Source organism: Choloepus didactylus, chromosome 16, assembly GCF_015220235.1.
Source record: "Choloepus didactylus isolate mChoDid1 chromosome 16, mChoDid1.pri, whole genome shotgun sequence".
In the NCBI taxonomy this organism is placed as follows: Eukaryota; Metazoa; Chordata; class Mammalia; order Pilosa; family Megalonychidae; genus Choloepus; species Choloepus didactylus.
In genome coordinates, this window is record NC_051322.1 from 48,716,045 (window position 1) to 48,736,185 (window position 20,141).

At 34.8% G+C, this 20,141-nt stretch overlaps 1 protein-coding gene across 5 annotated transcripts in view; it reads left to right on the forward strand.

Moving 5' to 3' along the window:
• TRAPPC8 (trafficking protein particle complex 8) overlaps window positions 1–8,051 on the forward strand; it is a 150,529-nt gene extending 142,478 nt beyond the window's left edge. For all 5 annotated transcript variants that reach the window (XM_037805717.1, XM_037805718.1, XM_037805719.1 and 2 more), the window contains 3 exons: window positions 2,196–2,341; window positions 5,989–6,078; window positions 6,993–8,051. In XM_037805717.1, the coding sequence (XP_037661645.1) occupies window positions 2,196–2,341; window positions 5,989–6,078; window positions 6,993–7,227 (471 nt within the window). In that variant the 3' untranslated portion in view covers window positions 7,228–8,051. The remainder of the gene's footprint in view (window positions 1–2,195; window positions 2,342–5,988; window positions 6,079–6,992) is intronic.
• The last annotated feature ends 12,090 nt before the right edge of the window (window positions 8,052–20,141 follow it).

The following is a 20,141-nucleotide window of genomic DNA, read 5'->3' on the forward strand; positions in this document are numbered from 1 at the left end:
GATAAGAACCTGACATTCAACATTCATGCTATCTGATTAATTCCCCTTGTCTGATTCCTTTCTTATGAAGCGGTTTTTGAGTACTTTGGTTTGACGCCTGACCAGTTTTCCAACAGAAAGGCCTACACATTGGACAGACTGTTGGAAAGTTATATATATTACTATAAATTATTACCTTTGTATTCTGGCTTTATACATTTATCTTCATGAACTGTGTTATAGTGAGTTAGCATCTCATTGACACTCAGCTCAGAAATTATGAGATTAAATACTGGAGTCTGTTGTGCTGAGTGACAGATGCAGACGAGGGACAAGGGTGAAGTCTCCAAGGTAAATGTTACTTTTTGAGGCCTGAAAGGCAGGCAACTGGCCCATCCAAGGTATGCATACACTAACATTGCTTCTGTGCAACAGTTTATAAAATTTATCTTTTTAAGTCATATGGGATTAGGAGGAAGAGTAGTGTAGCACAATAATTAAATGCATGGGCTTGAGAGTCAGAACTGCATTTGCATACAACCTCTGCCAGTTAAAAAAGGTCTTGAGTAACCTTTTTAATCTTTCTGAGCTTAATTTTTCTCATCTATAAAGCACAAATACTCCCTCCTTTCACAAATATAAAGCCATTATAATATATCAGGCAGTTTCCTTAATCCAGCTATTCTTTCTTACACATTTTGGTTTATATCTTTTAACTTGTAGTATAAATGGTGTTACTCTTATTGCCAAAAAAAAAAAAAAAAAACCCCACAAAAAAAACCAAAAACAACCAAATAGGCAAATAATTGAAAACCAAGTATTGCTTCCTCTACTCTCTTAGGGCCACTTTTTTGGAGTTATCCACTGTTAAGTTTTTCATCTATTCTTTCAGAAATGTTCTGTGCTTAGGCAAATATAAGCATGGAGCTATATATATTTTTTAACATACTATTTAACTTTATCTGATCACTTACCAGTATTTCTGGTCAATTTCCATACATTTGTACATAATACTAGTTTTACTTTTTGCATATTATGTGGGATAGATTCCTAGAAATGACATTGCTGACCCGTATGATTATATACTTGTGTGTTACTACTTACTAGGTTATAAGCTTTTTGTTTGTGTTTTATTTATCTTTGTTTTACTGATAGCATAGGGATGTTACTCAGACTTACTATGGTTAATTTGTTACTTCATTTGTCAGTGAAATGAATCTAGAACTCACCACTGGAACCAGCAGCACAGTTATTTTATTTTATTTCTACCAAATTTAGTACTTGCTTTTGCAGCCGTCTAGATCAGGATGAACAAATTTATTCTGTAAAGGCCAAATATTAAATATTTTAGGTTTTGTAAGCCAGATGGTCTCTGTCACAATTATTCAACTCTGCTGTTAAGAGTCCAGAATCAGTCAGACAGTATGTAACAAATGGAGGTAGCTGTGTTTCAAAAAAACTTTGTAAGAACAGGAGGCAGACTGGATTTGACTCATGGGCTATGCAATTTCATGAAGAGAATGGAGAAAAATAACCAAGAAAGAAAACAATGAAAGTAGAAATGAGACATTATTCTGTATTTTCATTTAGAATATAATGATTAACATTATTGAAATGTTAACATTATTGAAATGTTTAAAATTATTGAAATGATAAAGGTTATATTACAGTATGCCTAACTCTGCTTGTTAACCTTCAGCTAACATAGTTGAAGCACTATAATCTATAAAACACAGCAATCTTTTTAAAATAAAATTTTAAGACAATTTTAGATCTTCAGTATTAAAACGTGTTCTACATAACTGAATGTCTACAACCTAAGTCCTAAGTAATGTAAGTGGAGGACAGCCTCAACAACCTTTTTTAAATTGTTATTGTTGTGAACCACTTTTTACATATGAGAAGTTGAGTCTTTAATGTATTAAGTAATTTATCCAGGATCACAAAGCTGATATGTGAAGCTACTGGAATTCAAGTTTAACTTCAGAACATAATAAATGGGGAATGAATAAGCGATCCTGGATCCTGATTTCTTTATCTGAGATTACATTGCAAATGATAACAATTTTTAGTTTGAATAAGAGCAGAAAAAGTATCGTTCATACTTTACACTTATCTTTACTGGTTTTAACTTCTTTTGTTTTTATACACTGTACTGTTTCTAACAAGGTATAATTTTTATTATCTTAATATGTTTTTTTCTTTTCTTTTCTCAGGAGCCACCAGAAATGGAACTATTAAAATTTGTCAGGCCAGAAAACACTACAGTTTCCTCAAGACCATCAGTAGAGCAGCTTTCTAGTCTCATTAAAACGAGTCTTCACTATCCAGAATCATTTAATCATCCATTTCATCAAAAAAGGTTTGAGGTTCATTGTTGTTAAAATTTTTGCAGTACATATATATGTGTGTGTGCATGTACACACACATACAGTTATTTATCTTGCAATGGCATTAAGCCAAATACTGAAGAAGAAATTCAGAGTAATATTGAGTCTGTCTCAATTATTCTTAATTAATTTACCTTTACTATGATTACTGTATATGTTGCAGCTGTGGTTAAATATGGATATTGCGTCAGCTACCTCTGAGTAGCTAAAAGTTTCTTTTTGAGGAGCAAGTTTATCATTAAGCCAAAATCAGGAGAAAAAATACTATTTTTTTGGATGCAGAAATTAAACCTAAAACATGACTAAAATATGAACTCATTTAACAGTTAAAATTTGGACAGTGTCATTTACTTAATAAATGCAATTTGTGAAGTGCTAAGGGAAGTTGATGAGGAATAATATATTTGTAATTTTGATAAATAGCTTAATTATATAAACTTATGAAAATAAAAAATAGATAAAATAAAGTTCTAAATAAAATGTCCTAAATTAGATGAGGCTTCCAAAGGTTGCAGGTTTGCAGAAATAAGAATGGTTGGAGAGAAGCCTGTTTTAGAGCCATAAATTTGGGAACCAACAGCCTGTAAATGATAATTAAAAGTATGAGTTACTGTCACTGTTGTTAGTTTGCCAGTATGGAGACAGAAAAAAATAAATAAAAACCTTAGAATAGTGTACAGCAAAAGAGTGGAGGTGTTTTAACAGGAGAGGTGAGACAGATGAATCATCAGGAAATGGCCTTGGGAAATCCATCAATGTTATATATATTAAGACCCAAGGATGTAGAAAATATTCTTCGGATGGCTATAGAGGAAGCTATGTACTCCAGCAAATTTCAGTTAAAGTAAAATTGTAGAAACATAAAGGGGAAGAGATTATGGATATTAGAGGAGTGTTCTTAATATAATGTGGGTTCCAGAAAACAAAACTAAAAATGTAGGGAAGGAATGGTAAAGTAGGAACTTTGGTCAAGCAATGGAACAGTATTTCTCTAGAGCAATAGAGGAATGAGGATATAAGAATAAGTGACCAGAGATAACAAAGACATGAATCATACTAGGTTTAACTGTCATAAACTTTTCAAAAAGTTTTCAGAAGTCATTTTAGGTAACGTGTGTGGGGCTTTTGATTATATGCTACGCATTTGTTCCAGTTTGCTAAGCTGCCAGAATGCAAAATATGAGAAATGGGTTACAATGAAGGTTTATTCATTCACAAATTTACAGTTCTAAGGCAATGAAAATGTCCAGATTAAGGCATCAAGAGGAAAAGGCCAGTGGCATCTAGAACACCTCTGTCAGCTGGGAAGGCATGTGACTGGCGTCTGCTGGTCCTTAGCTCCCAGGTTGCGTTGCTTTAGCTTCTGATTCCAGTGGCTTTCTCCTTAAGTGTCTGGGGTTTCTCATTGAGATTCTCCCGGACAAACTCTGGACTTCATCTCTTAGCTTACTATCTCCAAACATCTGGGTCTGTGTCAGCTCTCAGCTCTCTTAAGGAACTGTAGTAAACTAACTAAGACCCCTTGAATGGGTAGGGCGACATCTCCACGGACACAACCTAATCAAAAGGTCCCACCCACAGTAAGTCTGCACCCACAGGACTGGATTAAAAGAACATGGCTTTTGTGGGGTACGTACCAGATTCAAACCAATACAGCATTATTGACAGCACTTAACATGTTTTATCCTACCTAATAACCACAGCAAGCCCAAAAGGTAGGTTCTTTTGTTATCCCCAGTTTATAGTTGAGAAATAAGGCACAGACTACCTTGCCTAGTAAGTTTGTAGACATGATATTTGAACCCTAGCGGTCTGACCTTAGAGGCCAAACCTTTAATAATGCCAAATAATTGGTTTGGGGATGAGGGAATGGTTGTCTATAGTTTGGTCTCTGGGTATTGTGTGTGGCTTCATCAGATTAGCATTTTAGAAAGACTGTTGTGTAAATCAGTGGTTTTCAAAATGTGCTCCCCAGCATATCAGCATTATCTGGGAAAATGTTAGAAATGCAAATTCTTTGGCCCCTACTGAGTCAGACCTACTGAATCAGAAACTCTGGGAGTGGAGCTCTCCAGTCTATTTTAGCAAGCCCTCTTAGGTGATTCTGATGAAAGTCAAGTTCAAGAAACACCAGTGTAAAGAATGAATTGCAGAGGGGCAGTAATTAAAGAGTCTATTGCGATATCCCAAGAGACATGAAGACTTGAACTTGTAAGGATAATGAGGATAGAGTGAAGTAACCAGATTACAGACATACATGTGAGAGAGATTGATAGCAATTTGTGAAAAATAATAGAAAATTGGGAATAGGGGCTAGGGAAGTAAGAGGAGGAGTCATTATGATGCCTAAGGTTTCACAGGGTTAGAGACAGTACTTGTCACTAAGATAGCAAATGAAGAAGAGGAAGAAGAAAGATAATGACTTTATCTTTGGACCAGTAGACATCCAGATGTTCACATTTCTTCTTTTACTAGAAGCATTTAGAGAAGGCAAGGAGAATTGCTATTTCTGATACTCATTTGAAATGTGGATTAAATGGGAATAACAGCAAAAGTTCCAGAGTTTTTGCTTTAGGCTACAAATTATGCAATTCGAATTTAACATAATTGGGTGCTTCAGACAGAAATGTACTCAGTAGTCTTTGTTGCCTGCCCTCCTTGCCAAGAGAAAAATTTGTGGGGGAGATTGGGGACTAGCACAGTTATAACTTAGTGATTGTTTAGGGAAATTGTAGTGTTTGTTTATGGAAATCTGTTACTTGTGGTATAGTTTTAAAAGTGTTTCTAAGTAAGGGGATATAAAATTTCTGAAAGCATAAAATGTATTATCTGAGCAGAATTTAAAACATTTATTTTGTGTGAGCTTATAAGGTTATTGTTTTTCTTTCTTTGCTTTCCTTATTCTTCAAGTTTACGAAGTAAAATGTAAAGAATAGTATGTAACCAGGCTTCATTTTTGCATAGGTTATATTCATTTTTTATTATGATCCAGATTTGAAAGCCATACCATTCTTTTCAGTGTCCTCTTTTATCACTGACTTTCCTCTAATGCTTTAGTAATTTAGTAATTACATACTGAGATCAGAAACTAGATTACATGAGCAAATGTGCCCATTTGAAAGGTCTTTCCTCGTAACTTGTATGGAAATCATTCTCATATTCTCCGAATATTATGGCTCCATACAAATTTGGTAGAATAGCAGATGCCAATCTAGAGCAAATTCTTCAGAATTTGGTAATTTTCAGTAGACATAAAGAAGACAGGATTAGTTGTTTGTATTTCATGATTTATTTTTTCTCCATTGATCTTTCATTGTTGAGATTTACTTTTGTCCTTAAGTACTACTTAGGAACGGTTTAGTTACTTTTTAAGATTAATTATATTAAATGGAAATAAAATAGTTATGTAGCATTCAGGCATTATTTTAATGGCTTTGCTTTTTATTTATACAAAGAATTTATCTTGAGTGATTTTCGAACTCAATTTTTTCATTACTTGAATCTAATTGTCTTTAAGGAGCTTATATTTTATCAGTTAGGTATCCTTAAGCGTTATTTTCAAGAAGATTCTGTATAAGAAAAAAAAACACAGCCAACCTTTTTTATTTTTCTTTCATAGCCTTTGTTTAGTACCAGTCACCCTTTTACTTTCCAATTGTTCTAAGGCTGATGTGGATGTAATAGTAGATCTTCGTCATAAAACAACAAGGTAAAGATTTATTTAGTGCAATGTTGTTTTGTAGCTTAAGGTTTAAAATTGTTTGAGAGCAATTTAATGTTTTTGAAATTATGCAAATTATCTAACATGGAGAACTTTTACTCAGGCATGCACTCATATTTTGTTTGGCGTTGCAGAAGTCCATAGAGGATTGTCTTAGCATACAATAGTGACAAAATGGAAAGCAGTTTTCAAAAGCAGCAAATTATTTTTGCAAGAAACAAATTTTTTTATTAAAGTTTTTTGGTGATAAAGAACTCTAAAATTGAAAATCAGCAAGTTCATGAGAGTAGTTTATTGAAGTCCCCCCATCATAATATAATACTTAACAAAAAATTTAAGTCTCCATTCCCATAGCTGATTATCCTAGAGCCAGATGCTTTTCAGAATTCATAATTTTTGGATTTTTAGAAAAGTAATGTGACGCATATACTGAATATTATTGTATAACAACCCAAACAGGATCTATGTGTTTGCTTATGTGTATCATAAATTAATTAACTCACTTATTAGTGGACACTGGTTTCCCATTTTTTGATATTGTAAATAGCACTGGATATAAGCATTCTTTTACATGCATTTATTTTTATTTACATATAACCGAGTAGTTAAAAACTCAGGTTTGAAATGAAATTAGTTTCTGTCATTTCCTGGCAGTTGTGGTGAATATTAAATGAAATAACCCATTCTTAGCATTGTCCGTAGAAATAGTAATTGTTAGTCACTGTTAGCTATTATAGTAACAGTAATAATAACAGTGTCATTATTGGTATTATTAATAAACAGTTGACTTTGTAAAATAATTTCTAGGCATAGAATTTATACATAGGGATATGTTAATGGGACTTTGAAAAAATATTTATAAAGGAAAAAAACCTCCAACTTATTATTTTCCCCTTCCTTAGTCCAGAAGCATTGGAAATCCATGGATCATTCACATGGCTTGGACAAACACAGTATAAACTTCAGCTTAAAAGCCAGGAGATTCACAGTTTGCAGCTGAAAGCATGCTTTGTTCATACAGGTGTCTATAACCTTGGAACGCCTAGGGTATTTGCCAAGTTATCGGACCAAGTTACAGTGTTTGAAACAAGTCAGCAGAACTCCATGCCTGCCCTAATCATCATTAATAATGTGTGACATCTTGCAAATTTGTACTGAAAACCACAAGAATCAGGGTTTTTATTTTTTTGCTGAACAGGTTTTAAAGCAGTATTTGAAATACCTAACTTGTAATGGAGGTTGGTGTCAGATCACTGCAGAATACTTTGACTTGTCATTTTATGGATATGCAAAGTACGTTGGACTGAAAATACCTATATTCTTCTTTTTTATTTCTTTAAACCCTGGTAATAATTTACATGCTCATAATAGAAAATTTCAACCTACCCATGCACCTTATTAGGCCTCATCCTTAAAAAACAATGTCTAAATCTACTGTTAAAATTATTGATGGTATATGAATATTAGGAGATGATTATGAGGAAGGAAAGGCCTTGTTGGCAATACTCCTGTTAAGCCATTAGTCTATAAATTCCAGCTTTACAGTGAAGTCCTATAGAGTGTTAAAATACAAGTTTTCCTGTCTTGCTTCACACAATTCTCTAAAATCAATTTTGAACTTTTGGTTATAGAGTCTTCATATTTCAGTATCTGGTGGTCCCTGTGGCTTATACATAACTTTGTAAAAAGAAGAATTAAGTTTTTTCTGATGCCTGGACTATAATTTTGAAAGGAGTTTGACTTTTTTTTCCTCGTTCATCTCTGGAATGGAGTGCATTATTTCACAACATAAGATTTTTGTCATTTAAATTATAACATTCTTTATTATGTAACTTTAACAGTTGAGTTGATCTGTTTAAAATATAAATCTACTCAAGTTAATTAAAAATAAGCTTTTCAAAAATGTATTATATTTATAACAAATGTACTGTAAATAGAATAAAGACATGATATTCACTGTATAGATTTATTGGATGTCTTTTTTTAAACCTGGTTTTCTGCAGACTTAGCTGTATTCTTTGTTTAAAAGGAATGCCAACCATATTATTATAGTAGGTATCAGATCAAGTTCCTATGAAAGCTTTATTGTCATTGTTTCCAAAAACAAAGTACAGTTCTTGTTTTTACAGTCCTTGATCACCTTATTATATATGAGCAAATTAATTTTGTGTTTAAATGTGTCATGTCCAATCAGTGGTTACAAATTTTGATAATCCATTTATTTATATCTTGGTAGGAAGGAATATCAGTGTTTATTGAATCTGTTGTAAATAACTACATTGCAGACTCTTTGATTCTGGTAATGCAGACTAGGTGACTTAGCCTTCTTGCTGAAGAAAACTTAAAAAATGTGAACAAAATGTAAGAAAATATCTTCCTAAAAGCAAAGTATTACCAATATAATCAGTTGTTAGTGGACCAGAAATTCAGGAGAAGAAAATCCAGAGAGGCGAGGCCAGCATTTAGGACTCCTATGCCCTGGAGGTGTTTGCCAACTTAAGAAGAAGCACCTGAGAGGCAGATTCTTATATTTGACAGACTTTTGAGACAAGAAATATAGGTCAGGAAAAATAATCTAAATTGAGGCAAAGAATGAAAAAAGGATGAAAAATTGACAAAATGGTGAAGAGATACTGGATTTGGTGAGAAAGTTATAGTATATGTTTTTCTGGAGCCCCAGGAAGAGAGGCTAAAAGGTATAGGGCAGAAGCAATATTTGAAGAGAACTATCTGGGAATTTTCCAAATGAACATTAATTTATGGGTTCAGTAAGTTCAGTAAATCACAAATAAAAAGAAACCTATGTCCAGTGCATCATTTTGAAACCATGGAAAATTAAAGACAAAAGGGAAAACAGTCTTGAAGCCAAAGGGAAAATTTTAAAAGTAGCAGTAATTAAACTGATAGCTGACTTCCCTCAACAAAAACAATGAAAGCCAGAAGACACTGGGGTATCTCTTCAAAGAGTGGAAAGTAACTGCCAACCTAGAATTCTTAACTTAGTTAAGAAGAGTCTTCAAGAATGGAAGTAAAGTGTGGATATTTTCAAGCAAGGCCATAGAGTTCACTACCAAATGGTCTTAGGGTAAAGATGATTGCCTCAATCTAAACCTTTCCATACATTTTTGATAATATCCAAATCAATAAGAACTCATGAAACCACACTTAAATCATGCTTTTAGCATAACTACATAGAAAATACCTTTAACTTCAAATTACTTGTGAATGGGAAGTTTAGTTACCTCAAGCATTAGTTGCAAGACTTTGTAGAGAATGGGGGTGGGGAAGGCAGGAATTGAATAAGACTGTGTAGAAAAGAGGTAAGAGAACAGAAGGTTTAAGGTAGTGTGCTGAAATCACTCTAGAGAAAGAGTCTCTCCCTAAATGTAAGAATACTCAACAAGAGATCTGGTAGATCAGAAAGAACACTGAAGACAGGCAAAACATTTAAGAAGTGAGATTTGAGGTTCCACTTTCCAAAAGGCATTACTTCAGGGGGAGAAATTTAATAGAATGGAGGAGGCACCCATTAGATAGTAGGTGATAAAAGAAAGGAGCAAGAGGGGAAATTTTAGGCTTTCACAAAGATAAAACCACAATATCAAAGGAAACACCAACTCCTCACACCAACTAAAAAAGAAAAAAGCCATTCATTCATTAAAGAAATCAAGGAGATAAAGAGGAAGTAGAAAATAATAGTTTATTGTAATCAGGAATGAAGTCTAGGAAGAGAAAAAACTAAGAAAGATTAAACTACAAGTTCCCGTGAAGAATAGATTCAGATAAAAAATTAATGGACAGTTGAAGCTTGGAATTTAAAATATGCCATTTACATGAGTTTTGAAAAAATTGAAATACTCAGATATAAATCTAATTGCACAAATTCTTTTTGAGGAAAGTTTAAAGCTGATGAAAAATAAAAAAGATCTAAGAAGTTAAATGTTTATAATCATGGATAGTCAATATTATTGGTTCTTCCCAACTTGGTGTAGATTCAGTGCAATCCCAGTGACAGTCCTAGCAAGTTATTTTGTGGGTATCAATAAACTATTTCTAAACTTTATATGGCTCTAGATTAGCTAACCCAGTTTTGAAGAAGAAAAAGATACTACCTGACTTCAAGACTTACCATAAAGTTTCAGTAATCAAGAGAAAGAATTGACCAACAGACCAATGAAACAGAATAGAGAGCCCAGAAATAGACTTACAGAAATATAGTCCATTCATCTTTAACAAAGGAATAAAGGCAGTTCAGTGGAGAAAATCTTTTCAGCAAATGGTCTAGAACAACTGAATATCCACATGCAAAAAAAAAAAAAGAAAAAAAAATTTAGACCAAAAATTAACTCAAAATGGAGCATACACCTAAATGTAAAACACAAAACTCCTAGAATATAACATAGAAGAAAACCTAGGTAACACCTTGGATTTGGTAATGATTTTTTAGATATAACACCAAAAGAACAGTCCATGAAAGAAAAAACAAATAAGTTGGACTTCATTAAAATAAACTCTGCCCTGCAAAAGGCACTGTTAAGAGAATGAAAAGATAGAGTGGGAGAAAATATTTGTAAAACATGTATTTGATAAAGGACTTGTATCCAAAATATACAAAGAACTCTTAAAACTCAATGGAAAGAAGTAATCCAGTTTAAAAATAGGCAAAACATCTGAACAAACGCCTCAGCAAAGAAAATATACAGCTGGAACAAAAGCAAGTGAAAAGATGTTCGCCATCATACGTTAATAGGGAATTGCAAGTTAAACTATCACTACACACCTATTAGAATGGCTAACATGCAAAACACTGACAACACCCAATTCTGGTAAGGAGGTGGAGCCAGCAGAAACACTTATTCCTTGCTGGTAGGAATGCAAAATGGTACAGCCACTTGGGCATTTCATAATGCTAAGTTAAGCCACAGTTCTCAGTGAAAATATATAAGTTATGAATATTCACAAATTAACATAGCACCTTTATGAAAAAAAAAACAAACATTAATCAAAGACTTTTATGCCATTCTCAGGACAACAATTCAAGTAAAAAAAAATTTTGAAAGTAAGGATATAGAACACCTAAATAACAGACTTAATGAATATGTTTTCTGTTTTCTATTATGAAAATAGAGAATAATCTTTCAGGCACACATGGAACATTACGTAGTTTCTTAAGGGAATTGTACCAAATCTTCAAAGACCAGATAATCCCAATGCCATGTAAATTGTACTAGCACATAGAAAATGAAGGAAAACTTCCAAGTTCTGTATATATTATGTCTCATTTGGGCTTCTTTTCCCTTGTAGTCACTGGTAACCAGCATCTCCCCTATCCCCATGCCTCTGGCTCTAAGTGTTCTTTTCTTTCTGCCGTAAAAATGAGTTCAAGATACCAAGTGGGGAATAGACACTGTACCTGTCCCTCTAGGATTTTCTCTTTCCCCTCCTTTTCTTTCTTGGTCCTACAAATACTGTCACAATTTTTTCCCCCTCCTCCTCTGGTCAAAAATGGAAAGCCTTCATTCATTTCAAATCACATAAATAGAGATGTGAAGAAGTCCTGGCCCACCAATTCTGCAAACTGCTACCAAAGTCTCGGTCCCAATTAGGGATCAGTTAGGACGTCTTACTACAGTAGTACTCTGCAGCTTTAGTGAAGCAATAATTTGAATCGACGGTACCAGGAAGTTAGTATGCAAGAACAAATCACCTGGCTGGTGCGTGAGCCTAACAGACTGTCCAATATTCTAATCTCACTACCTCTTTGTTTTCCAGTATTTATCCTGGTAATTGTTGTTGTCTGAGCCCTCAAAATTTTTCGGTTACACTTTCTGTATTTTAAGAAAAAAAAAATTATGTCATAGTGGAATATATACAGTTTTTAAGTTCTTTTCAAACATCACAGTCTATAATTGATTTTCCTATTCTTTGTCTCACTCTGAGAGTAAGCTTAGGCACAGGTCCCATCCTCATTTGGCTTAGAGAATTGGGGGAAAAACATATTTTACAAGGTCACACAAATAAAAATATAATTGCAATTGAGTTAAGTGCTCTGAAGGAAAAAGTTTGTTATGAATATTAAAAACGGCCCATGTACACGTGAAATTTTAGTGTACAATGAAGAATCTTGGGACTGCCTTTATCATATACTAGTACATATTATTATATATTTGGCAGCAACTGGCTAGCCATAAGCAAAAAGATAAATAAGATCTCTTCCTCCACTGTAGAACAGGATAAATTCCAAATGGAGCCAAGACCTAAATATATAATATAAATAAATATACCATATTTGTTTATGAGTGAATCCCGTTAAAATATAGTAGAGAAAACTTTCCTAATAATCCAAATCCAGAAACAAAAGAAATTGATAAAATTGTCCACCATAAATAAATGCATATAGAGGAAGGAATCACTCTACCAAATGTTAAGGCTTACTATGTAGCTATAATAACCAAGAGAGTGTGGTTTTGGGAGAGAGATAATGGGCAGAAAAGAGTTAACCTCACAGGTCTGAGACAAATACCCTTAGAAAGATTTGTTGAAAATTGATCCTTGGCTGTCATCTGAGAACTTGAAAGATAAACTGTGCTCTAAATTGATATAACAGTTTCCCTAAATAATAAGAGTGACTTACTGTGTGTCTAAATTGTTTATGTAAACAATGTGATTTATACCGAACACCTGCTTTCCTCCTGGAAGTCTGGAATTTTGGTAAGTTCTAGGCAGAATACGCTTATGTGACCAGCTCCCAATAAAAATCTTGGACCTTGAGTCTCTAATGAGCTTTCCTGGTAGATAATACTTCACGTGCATTGACACAATTTGATGCTGTAGGAAAAAAAAAATGTTCTGTGTGACTCCACACTGGGAGAGAACTCTTGGAAGCTTGAGTCTGTTTTCCTCAGGACTTTCCCCCATGTCCCTTGCCCCTTGCTGATTTTGCTTTGTATGTTTTCGCTGTAATAAACCTTGTTTGTGAGCAGGGCTACAAGCTGAGTACTGTTAGTCTTCCTAGTGAATTACTGAATCTTGGGGTGATCTTGGGGACACTGATACCGAGCAACACATTGATCAATGAAATAGAATAGAGAAATATACCTCCAGAAATGTACCCAACTGGTTTTTAACAAAGGTGCAAAAGTAATTAAATGGAGGAAAGCTAGCCTTTTCAATAAATGGTACTGAAGCAGTTGGACATCCATAGGCAAAAAAACGGACCTTGACCTTAAACCTCACACCTTTATATAAAAATTAACTCAAAATGGATCACAGGCTTAAATATGGTGATGGTTACACGAGTTTACAGGTGATAAAATTGCATAGAACTATGCATGTGTGTGTGTGTACGTACATGCACACAAATTACATGGGAAATTGGTGAAATCTGAGTAAACTGTGTATTATACCAATATCAAGTTCTTGATTTTGATGTACTATTTATGCAAGATGTTACCACTGGGAGAAGTTGGGTGGAAGAGTAAATGGAGTTCCCTATACATTTTTTGTAACTTCCTGTGAATCTATAATTTCAAGATTTTAAGATCTTTGATAAATTTTACAAACTTTAATTTTAGCAACTAAATATTATGTCTGGAAATATCTGGATCCTATTCAAGCAAACCCATTGTAGAAAGACTTTAGGCAAGTGGGGAAAATTGAACACAAACTGTAGAGATCATAAGATCATATTAAGGAATTAACCATTCATTTTGTTGAGTGAGTGATATTGTAGAGAGTGTGTGTGTGTGTTTCAATTTGTTGGAGAAACATACCAAAATATATTCAGGTGAAGTGATATGACATGTCTGGAGCTACCCCACTTCCACCCCAAAGAAGAAGTGGTCAGGGATAGATGAAACAGTAACCACTGAATGGAGATAACTGTTGATGTTGGGTGATAGGTACATGAGCATTCATTATACAATTCTCTCTAATTTTGTGTATACTTGAAATTTTCCCAAATAGTTTTTTTTTTTTTTTAAATCAAGGAAAATTTCCACTGCAGCTTGCTAGCCCTGAGACTGTCTGGAACATGGAAAATGACATCACTGACTGCCAGGATTTCACATACAACACTTTTGGGCTAGAAGGAAGTATCTGAAGAAACTCCAGTTCCAGAGAACCTGAGGTGTAAACCAGAAAATGACTTTAAAAGTGTGATCCTATTTTACTGTCAGCTTGGAGATAAAGAAACACACCTTGTTCTGTTTAATTTTTCTCTAAGAAATAATTTTCATTTCCTTAACCTAAGTGAAAGGGATGAAATTGATTTCAGGGTAGCATTACTAGTGAAAAAAAACGAAAAAACAAAAAAAATAACCTCGTAATGTCCATAGTGAATGAAGAAGGTGAAGGATGAACACACACAAACTTAAGATGACTAACTAGGCCTAATTTAAAAAAAAAAAGATGTGCAAGCATACTAATATCTTACTTGATCTGTAAAAGAAAATAAACTCTAGGTCTGATGAACAAAACATGACTTCAAATGGAGTCTTGCAGCTCCTCATCACACTTGAACTAGCTCCCTGACCCACAAGCCTTTAAGTTCCTCAGGTCCTCTTGAGGAAGGCTCTACAAAACTGCCATGAATGTATCAGTAAATCCTCCTCCCCTTCCACAAAGGAACCATGGCCACGTATCAGGGTAATTGTGCATTGGAGAAAGGAAAATACTCTGCCTTTGGGGAAATACTGAACACTGGATCTGAGCTGACCCTTTCCTGGAGACCTAAAATACCATTGCAATCCATCAGTCAGAAAGAGGGCTTTTGCAGATTGCTAACAAACAAGTTTTTAGCTGAGTCTGTCTCAGAGTGAGAACACTTTCCACAGAACTCCCCTACAGTTAGTACTAAATGCAAAGTTATATGTGTTGTGTCTGTGAATGTGTGTACATGTATGTGTGCATGAGTGTTTGTGGAAACTGGAAGAATCTCCACATTAGCTCATGTGTCAATGGAGTGGAAGCCTCTGAAACTGCTCTCCCTAACAAAATAGTAAACTAAAAGCAATACTGAATTCCTAGAGGAATTGTTGAAATTAGAGCCTCCAACTTTGGACTGTGTTTTGAGATCTAAGTTCCCAAGTTCCTGAGGAGATGCTTCCACTAGGGGGCACGACAAGGGTCTACTGAACTGGAAGTAGAAACTCACCTCACCACTAGATTTCTCATACTATACAACAGGCAAAGGAGGAAGTCACTCTACTGATTGAGGTTATTATTCTAATTATTAAAGGGAAAAAAGGGTTGGTTCCATGTAGTGGGGACACAAAGGTATATTCCTGAAGCCAGAAGCTTCTCAGGAACCCTCTTAGAACGTCCATATCCAGGGGCAGGCAGGACAATTAAGAACCAGATTATCAGGAATGATGGGTTTGGACACTCTGCTAGGTAAAGAATCATGATTAGCTAAGGTGCTGGCTGAGGGCAATGGGAACACTGGGTGGTGGAGGAAGGAAATTATGAGTAATAGTCGTTGACATATCAAAAATTGCAGAAGCCAGGACCATAGTAGCTATACATGTTTTCTTCCTTGATTTTCTGCATATAAATTTGTATGTATTAACCAATTTTTCCTCTTTCCTTACTACTTAATATAAGGTATATTAATAGTGGGTAATTTATACTTTTTTTTTAAGTTATAAGATAGCAAAAGAGGATTGTGACTGAGCTAGAAAAGGAATGAGCATCACATATAGATGGATCTTGTTTCCTGGAGTTTTGTGTCTGAGCATGTTTTCATGTTAGGTGGAAGTTGTCATTGTTATCTAGGTATTAAACACGGGTAAAAGCATATGCATGCACCAATGCCAAAGAAAGGAAATACATTTCTCAGTACCCCCTTGTTCATTTAGTTCTATATTACAGTCTTCAATAAGAGACATTCATGCAAGATTTGGAAGATGGGGGAATAGGAGAAGCTAATATTCCCCAGAGGCAATTGCAGGCAGATACATGGGAAGATGGTGCCTGTAAGATTCAAAGTGGTTCTGGGATCCACCCACTTTGGAGCTGCAGGCTGAGATCATTAGTGATAGTTTTCTTACTTTTGTTCCCATAACCCAATTATTGTGAGAGTCTGATTTCTGTTACCGGTCAAAGGCGGTGGATTCTTTGCCCGATGCACTCAAATGACCAATTCCTGAGATACCAAGGTCTCAAAGAGAGAAAGAGTTCATTGCTAGGCACGAAACAGGAGAGCAGATGGCCTGTCGGTCCAAAAATCTGTCTCTCCAAACTGCAGTAATTCTGATATAGTATCAAAAGATGGGCAAGCTTTAGGATAATGAGCACAGTGGCTCCAGATGATGTAATTAGAGGGATCTAATTATTGAGCATGTGCAGATTGATTACATGCTTAGTCATAGAAAGTACGTCAGAAAATGTTGGCCTTAATATGGTGATGGGCACAATTTTTAGTATTATGATGAGGTATAGTTGACTTATAGGTTAAAGTCTAACCTGCACATGTCAGGCGAGCCCATTTTGGCTAGGTCCAGCTTCAGTTATCTAGATCACTTTGGACTTGGGTGGGCTAGTTCTGGGCTGACCCAAGACCCTTCATTAATAAACATTAGGGGCTGTCTTTAATTATCATAAGACTCTAGAGTCAAAAAAACAGATAAAATGGGTACATGTGAAGGTTAGTCACAAGGTTTTTACAATCGCAAGGACACAAGATAAAGACTATACAATAATTATCTGAGATCAAGGCAGCTGGATTACAGTTCAGAGACTTCAGTTATTTCCCTCTGCCAGCTCTAATATACCAGAAAGTAAAAAGGAATATCAATATAAAGATTCAGTAATCATAGTCATCCCTTAAATCCTAACTTCTTGGTTACATTTCCTGTAGTAGACCTTTTAAGTTTGAAAAACTTAAAATGGCTTTTGCTTTTCTAACAAAACCCTGAGTAATTCGGTAATCATTACTTAAATAAAAAATTCAAGACTATGTAAGTGTAAACAAGTGTGTTCAACCAAACTGAATTACAGTAATTAAGAGTTTTTAAAATTTGATGGTTCATTTAAACTGCAGACAATACTGTAAGTGATGTGGACTCCCACTCAGCTATCCAGGTAAAAATTTAGGGTGTCATATTTCTCCAATAAAATTTGAATGTAAATAGTGATTATACTGTTCCATCCTATCAACTAAAAGTACAATTCCCGGGATTGCTACCTGACCTTAACATTTAATTGAGGAATTAGTGAGTACTTTTTAGTAGCCTGATAAAATTTTAAACTAATAGAAATTCATAAAGAGACCAAAATGTCTATAAATTTGTCAACACACAATAGCTGTAAATTATTTACTCCTGATTATGTAAACATATTTTTTATCATCACATTCACATTAAGAGGTTAAAATCAATGTATTAAAATATTGTTTTATGTTTGGTTCATAAATATTTGGCTCCCTTTTTCTGGGCACATTGTAGGATTACCTTCCCCTTCCCCACTGAACTGTTATGTCCAAGTGACTTGCTTTGACCAATAAAATGAGAAAACTGATTGTGCCACTTCATTGAAAAAGCTTTCAAAGCTAGTCCATAGTTAAGACACATTTTTCTTATTCCTCTGTCACAGTGCCCAGCAGTGTTTGAGAGAGATGGCGCTGTATAATCAACCTTGAAAAAACCCACGGTGGAAAGTAACGTAAATGAGAATGAAACCCTTTTTGTTTTAAACCAGTGGGATTTAGGAGTGATTTGTTACTGCAGCCTAATCTAGCCTATCCTGACAGATTTCAATATCAGTATGGCAGAAAAGCTGGGAAAAAGTATTTTTTTAATTGAGAAAAAATATTTTTTATTTTCATTTGAAATCATTTCAAATTTACAGTAAAGTTGCAAGACTAGTACAGAGAACTTCTGTGTACCCTTCACTCAGATTTACCAATCATTAGGATTTTGCCATATTTGCTTTATCATTCTCCTTCTATACATAATACAAATGTACATATATTTTCTGATCCATTTGAGAACAAGTTGCACATATCATGCCTTGTTACACCATAATTCAGAGTGTATTTCCTAAGAAGGAATTTTTTATATAACCTTAATGTAATTATTAATATCAGGAAATTTAGCAATGAAAAATATTATCTAATCTATAGCCTGTATTCAAATTTCACCATTATAGCATTTTTTTCAGATGCAGGATCCAATATAAAAATACACATTTCATTTATTTGTCATGTTTCTTTTGTTTTCTCCAATCTGGAGCAATTCCTCAGATTATGTCTTTCATATTAACACTTTTAAAGAGAACACACTTTTTGTAGAATAGCCGTAAATTTTGGATTAGGATTATCCTAAAATGTTTTGGCAAGAATTATTAAATGTTACGTTTTGTCCTCCTCATTGCATCATGAGGGGGTTTATAATGACTCTGCCCCATTATTGGTGATGTAAAGTTTGATCATTTGATAAAGGTTTGTTGAAAGCTCTCTCCACTGTGAAGTTATTTTTTCTCTTTGTGGAGAAATTTTGAGAATATTTAAATATTCTATTCCTTACCAAATTTTCATCCATTTGTTTTAACAGTCACTGATGGTTTTTACAAAATGATGGTTACAAAATAATTTTCTAATTCCATTTCATCTATATTGATTAGTTGACTTTCTCCTTCCAGTAAGGAAGAACTTTCCTTGCTTCTCCATTTGTTCATGATCAATATTACTGAACAGGTTTTAATCCATACCATCATTATTTATACTGATGATCAAATTGTCACAGTAGGGCCTGCAAGTGCCTCTATCAAGTTGGCTCTTGTGATTTTTTGACATGTGCTCATGACTTTTTTAAGCACTTCTATGATAGGATGATAGCAAAAATGCCATCAAGTATTATCCTCCCTGTATCCATATCCCCTTGTCATGTAACTTTGCCCTCCCATTGGGTCTCTGAGCTTGACCATGTGACTTGTTTTGGCCAATGGTATTTTAGCCAATATGAATGCTAGCAGGGCTTGAACTATCTATGTTGGTGTATTGGGACTTATTTTTTCTGAGACTTCCAAAGAAAGTAAAGCCTTGTGTTTTCCTAAAGTTGGACGTCTTTTTTGGAACAAGTGCTTAGGTGGTGCAGAGAATTGGGCCAGCAGCCATAGACTTTGCAGTGGGGAGCAGCAGGGAACAGTGTCCATTCATCACACAGCTAAGGAAATGCCTCCTTTCAGGAATTATCTTATAAATAAGATACTTAGATGAATTTGGAATATTTTGAGACTTGTACAGCCCAACTAACTCTCAATCTCAATGTGAAATTCTTCCACTAAAGATTCATACTCTTGGGCCTGATTTCTATAAGACTCCATTAAAATGTAAATGCCTGTAGGCTTCCTAATGGAGTACCCTAATGGAGCTTTCAATTTAAAAAAAAAAAAAAAGCCAGGCTTTTCCTCCAAGTCTAGAGCGATGGAGTCCGAGTGCCATTGGTGGCTGCCAAGATTTTTTTCCAGTCCACATCCCAGCAACTCTGGGCAGGTGGAGACTGCAAAAGTGAGGAGAAAGCAAAAGTTCCTGTTTTCCCGGTTCAAAAAGACTGAAGATTCAAAACTTATACTCAGAACAACTTTTCTTGTCAGATGCATTGTTCATCGGCCTGCTTCTTTGCAACTGCTGCTGCGGCTTCTGGAGTTCAGGTAGGCCTCTGGCTTCTCAGCAACTTCTGCCCTGTGGTTCAGTGTCTAGGGCAAGATGGAGAGGAAGGTCCCATCTAGAGACACTCATTTCCTTCTTGGGAGTTTAGGGCCAGGCAGACATAAAAGTCTGGGAGAGAGAAAAAACTATGAGGGTGAGAGGCACACACAGTCACAGTGGTGTGCTGGAACCTATTAAACACCACTCACAAGAGACAATTTTGACATTTTCAGGAATTCTGTGAACAAATGGTTAAATACGGCCATTAATAAAAGATGAATTATGCAAACGTACAACTCAATAAATTATATTACACTTAGAGGTAATAACTATTCAAAATTTATCACTTCCTAATTATTACTGCATTTTACTCTTGCCTGTACTCCTGAGGCTTTCATTTCTA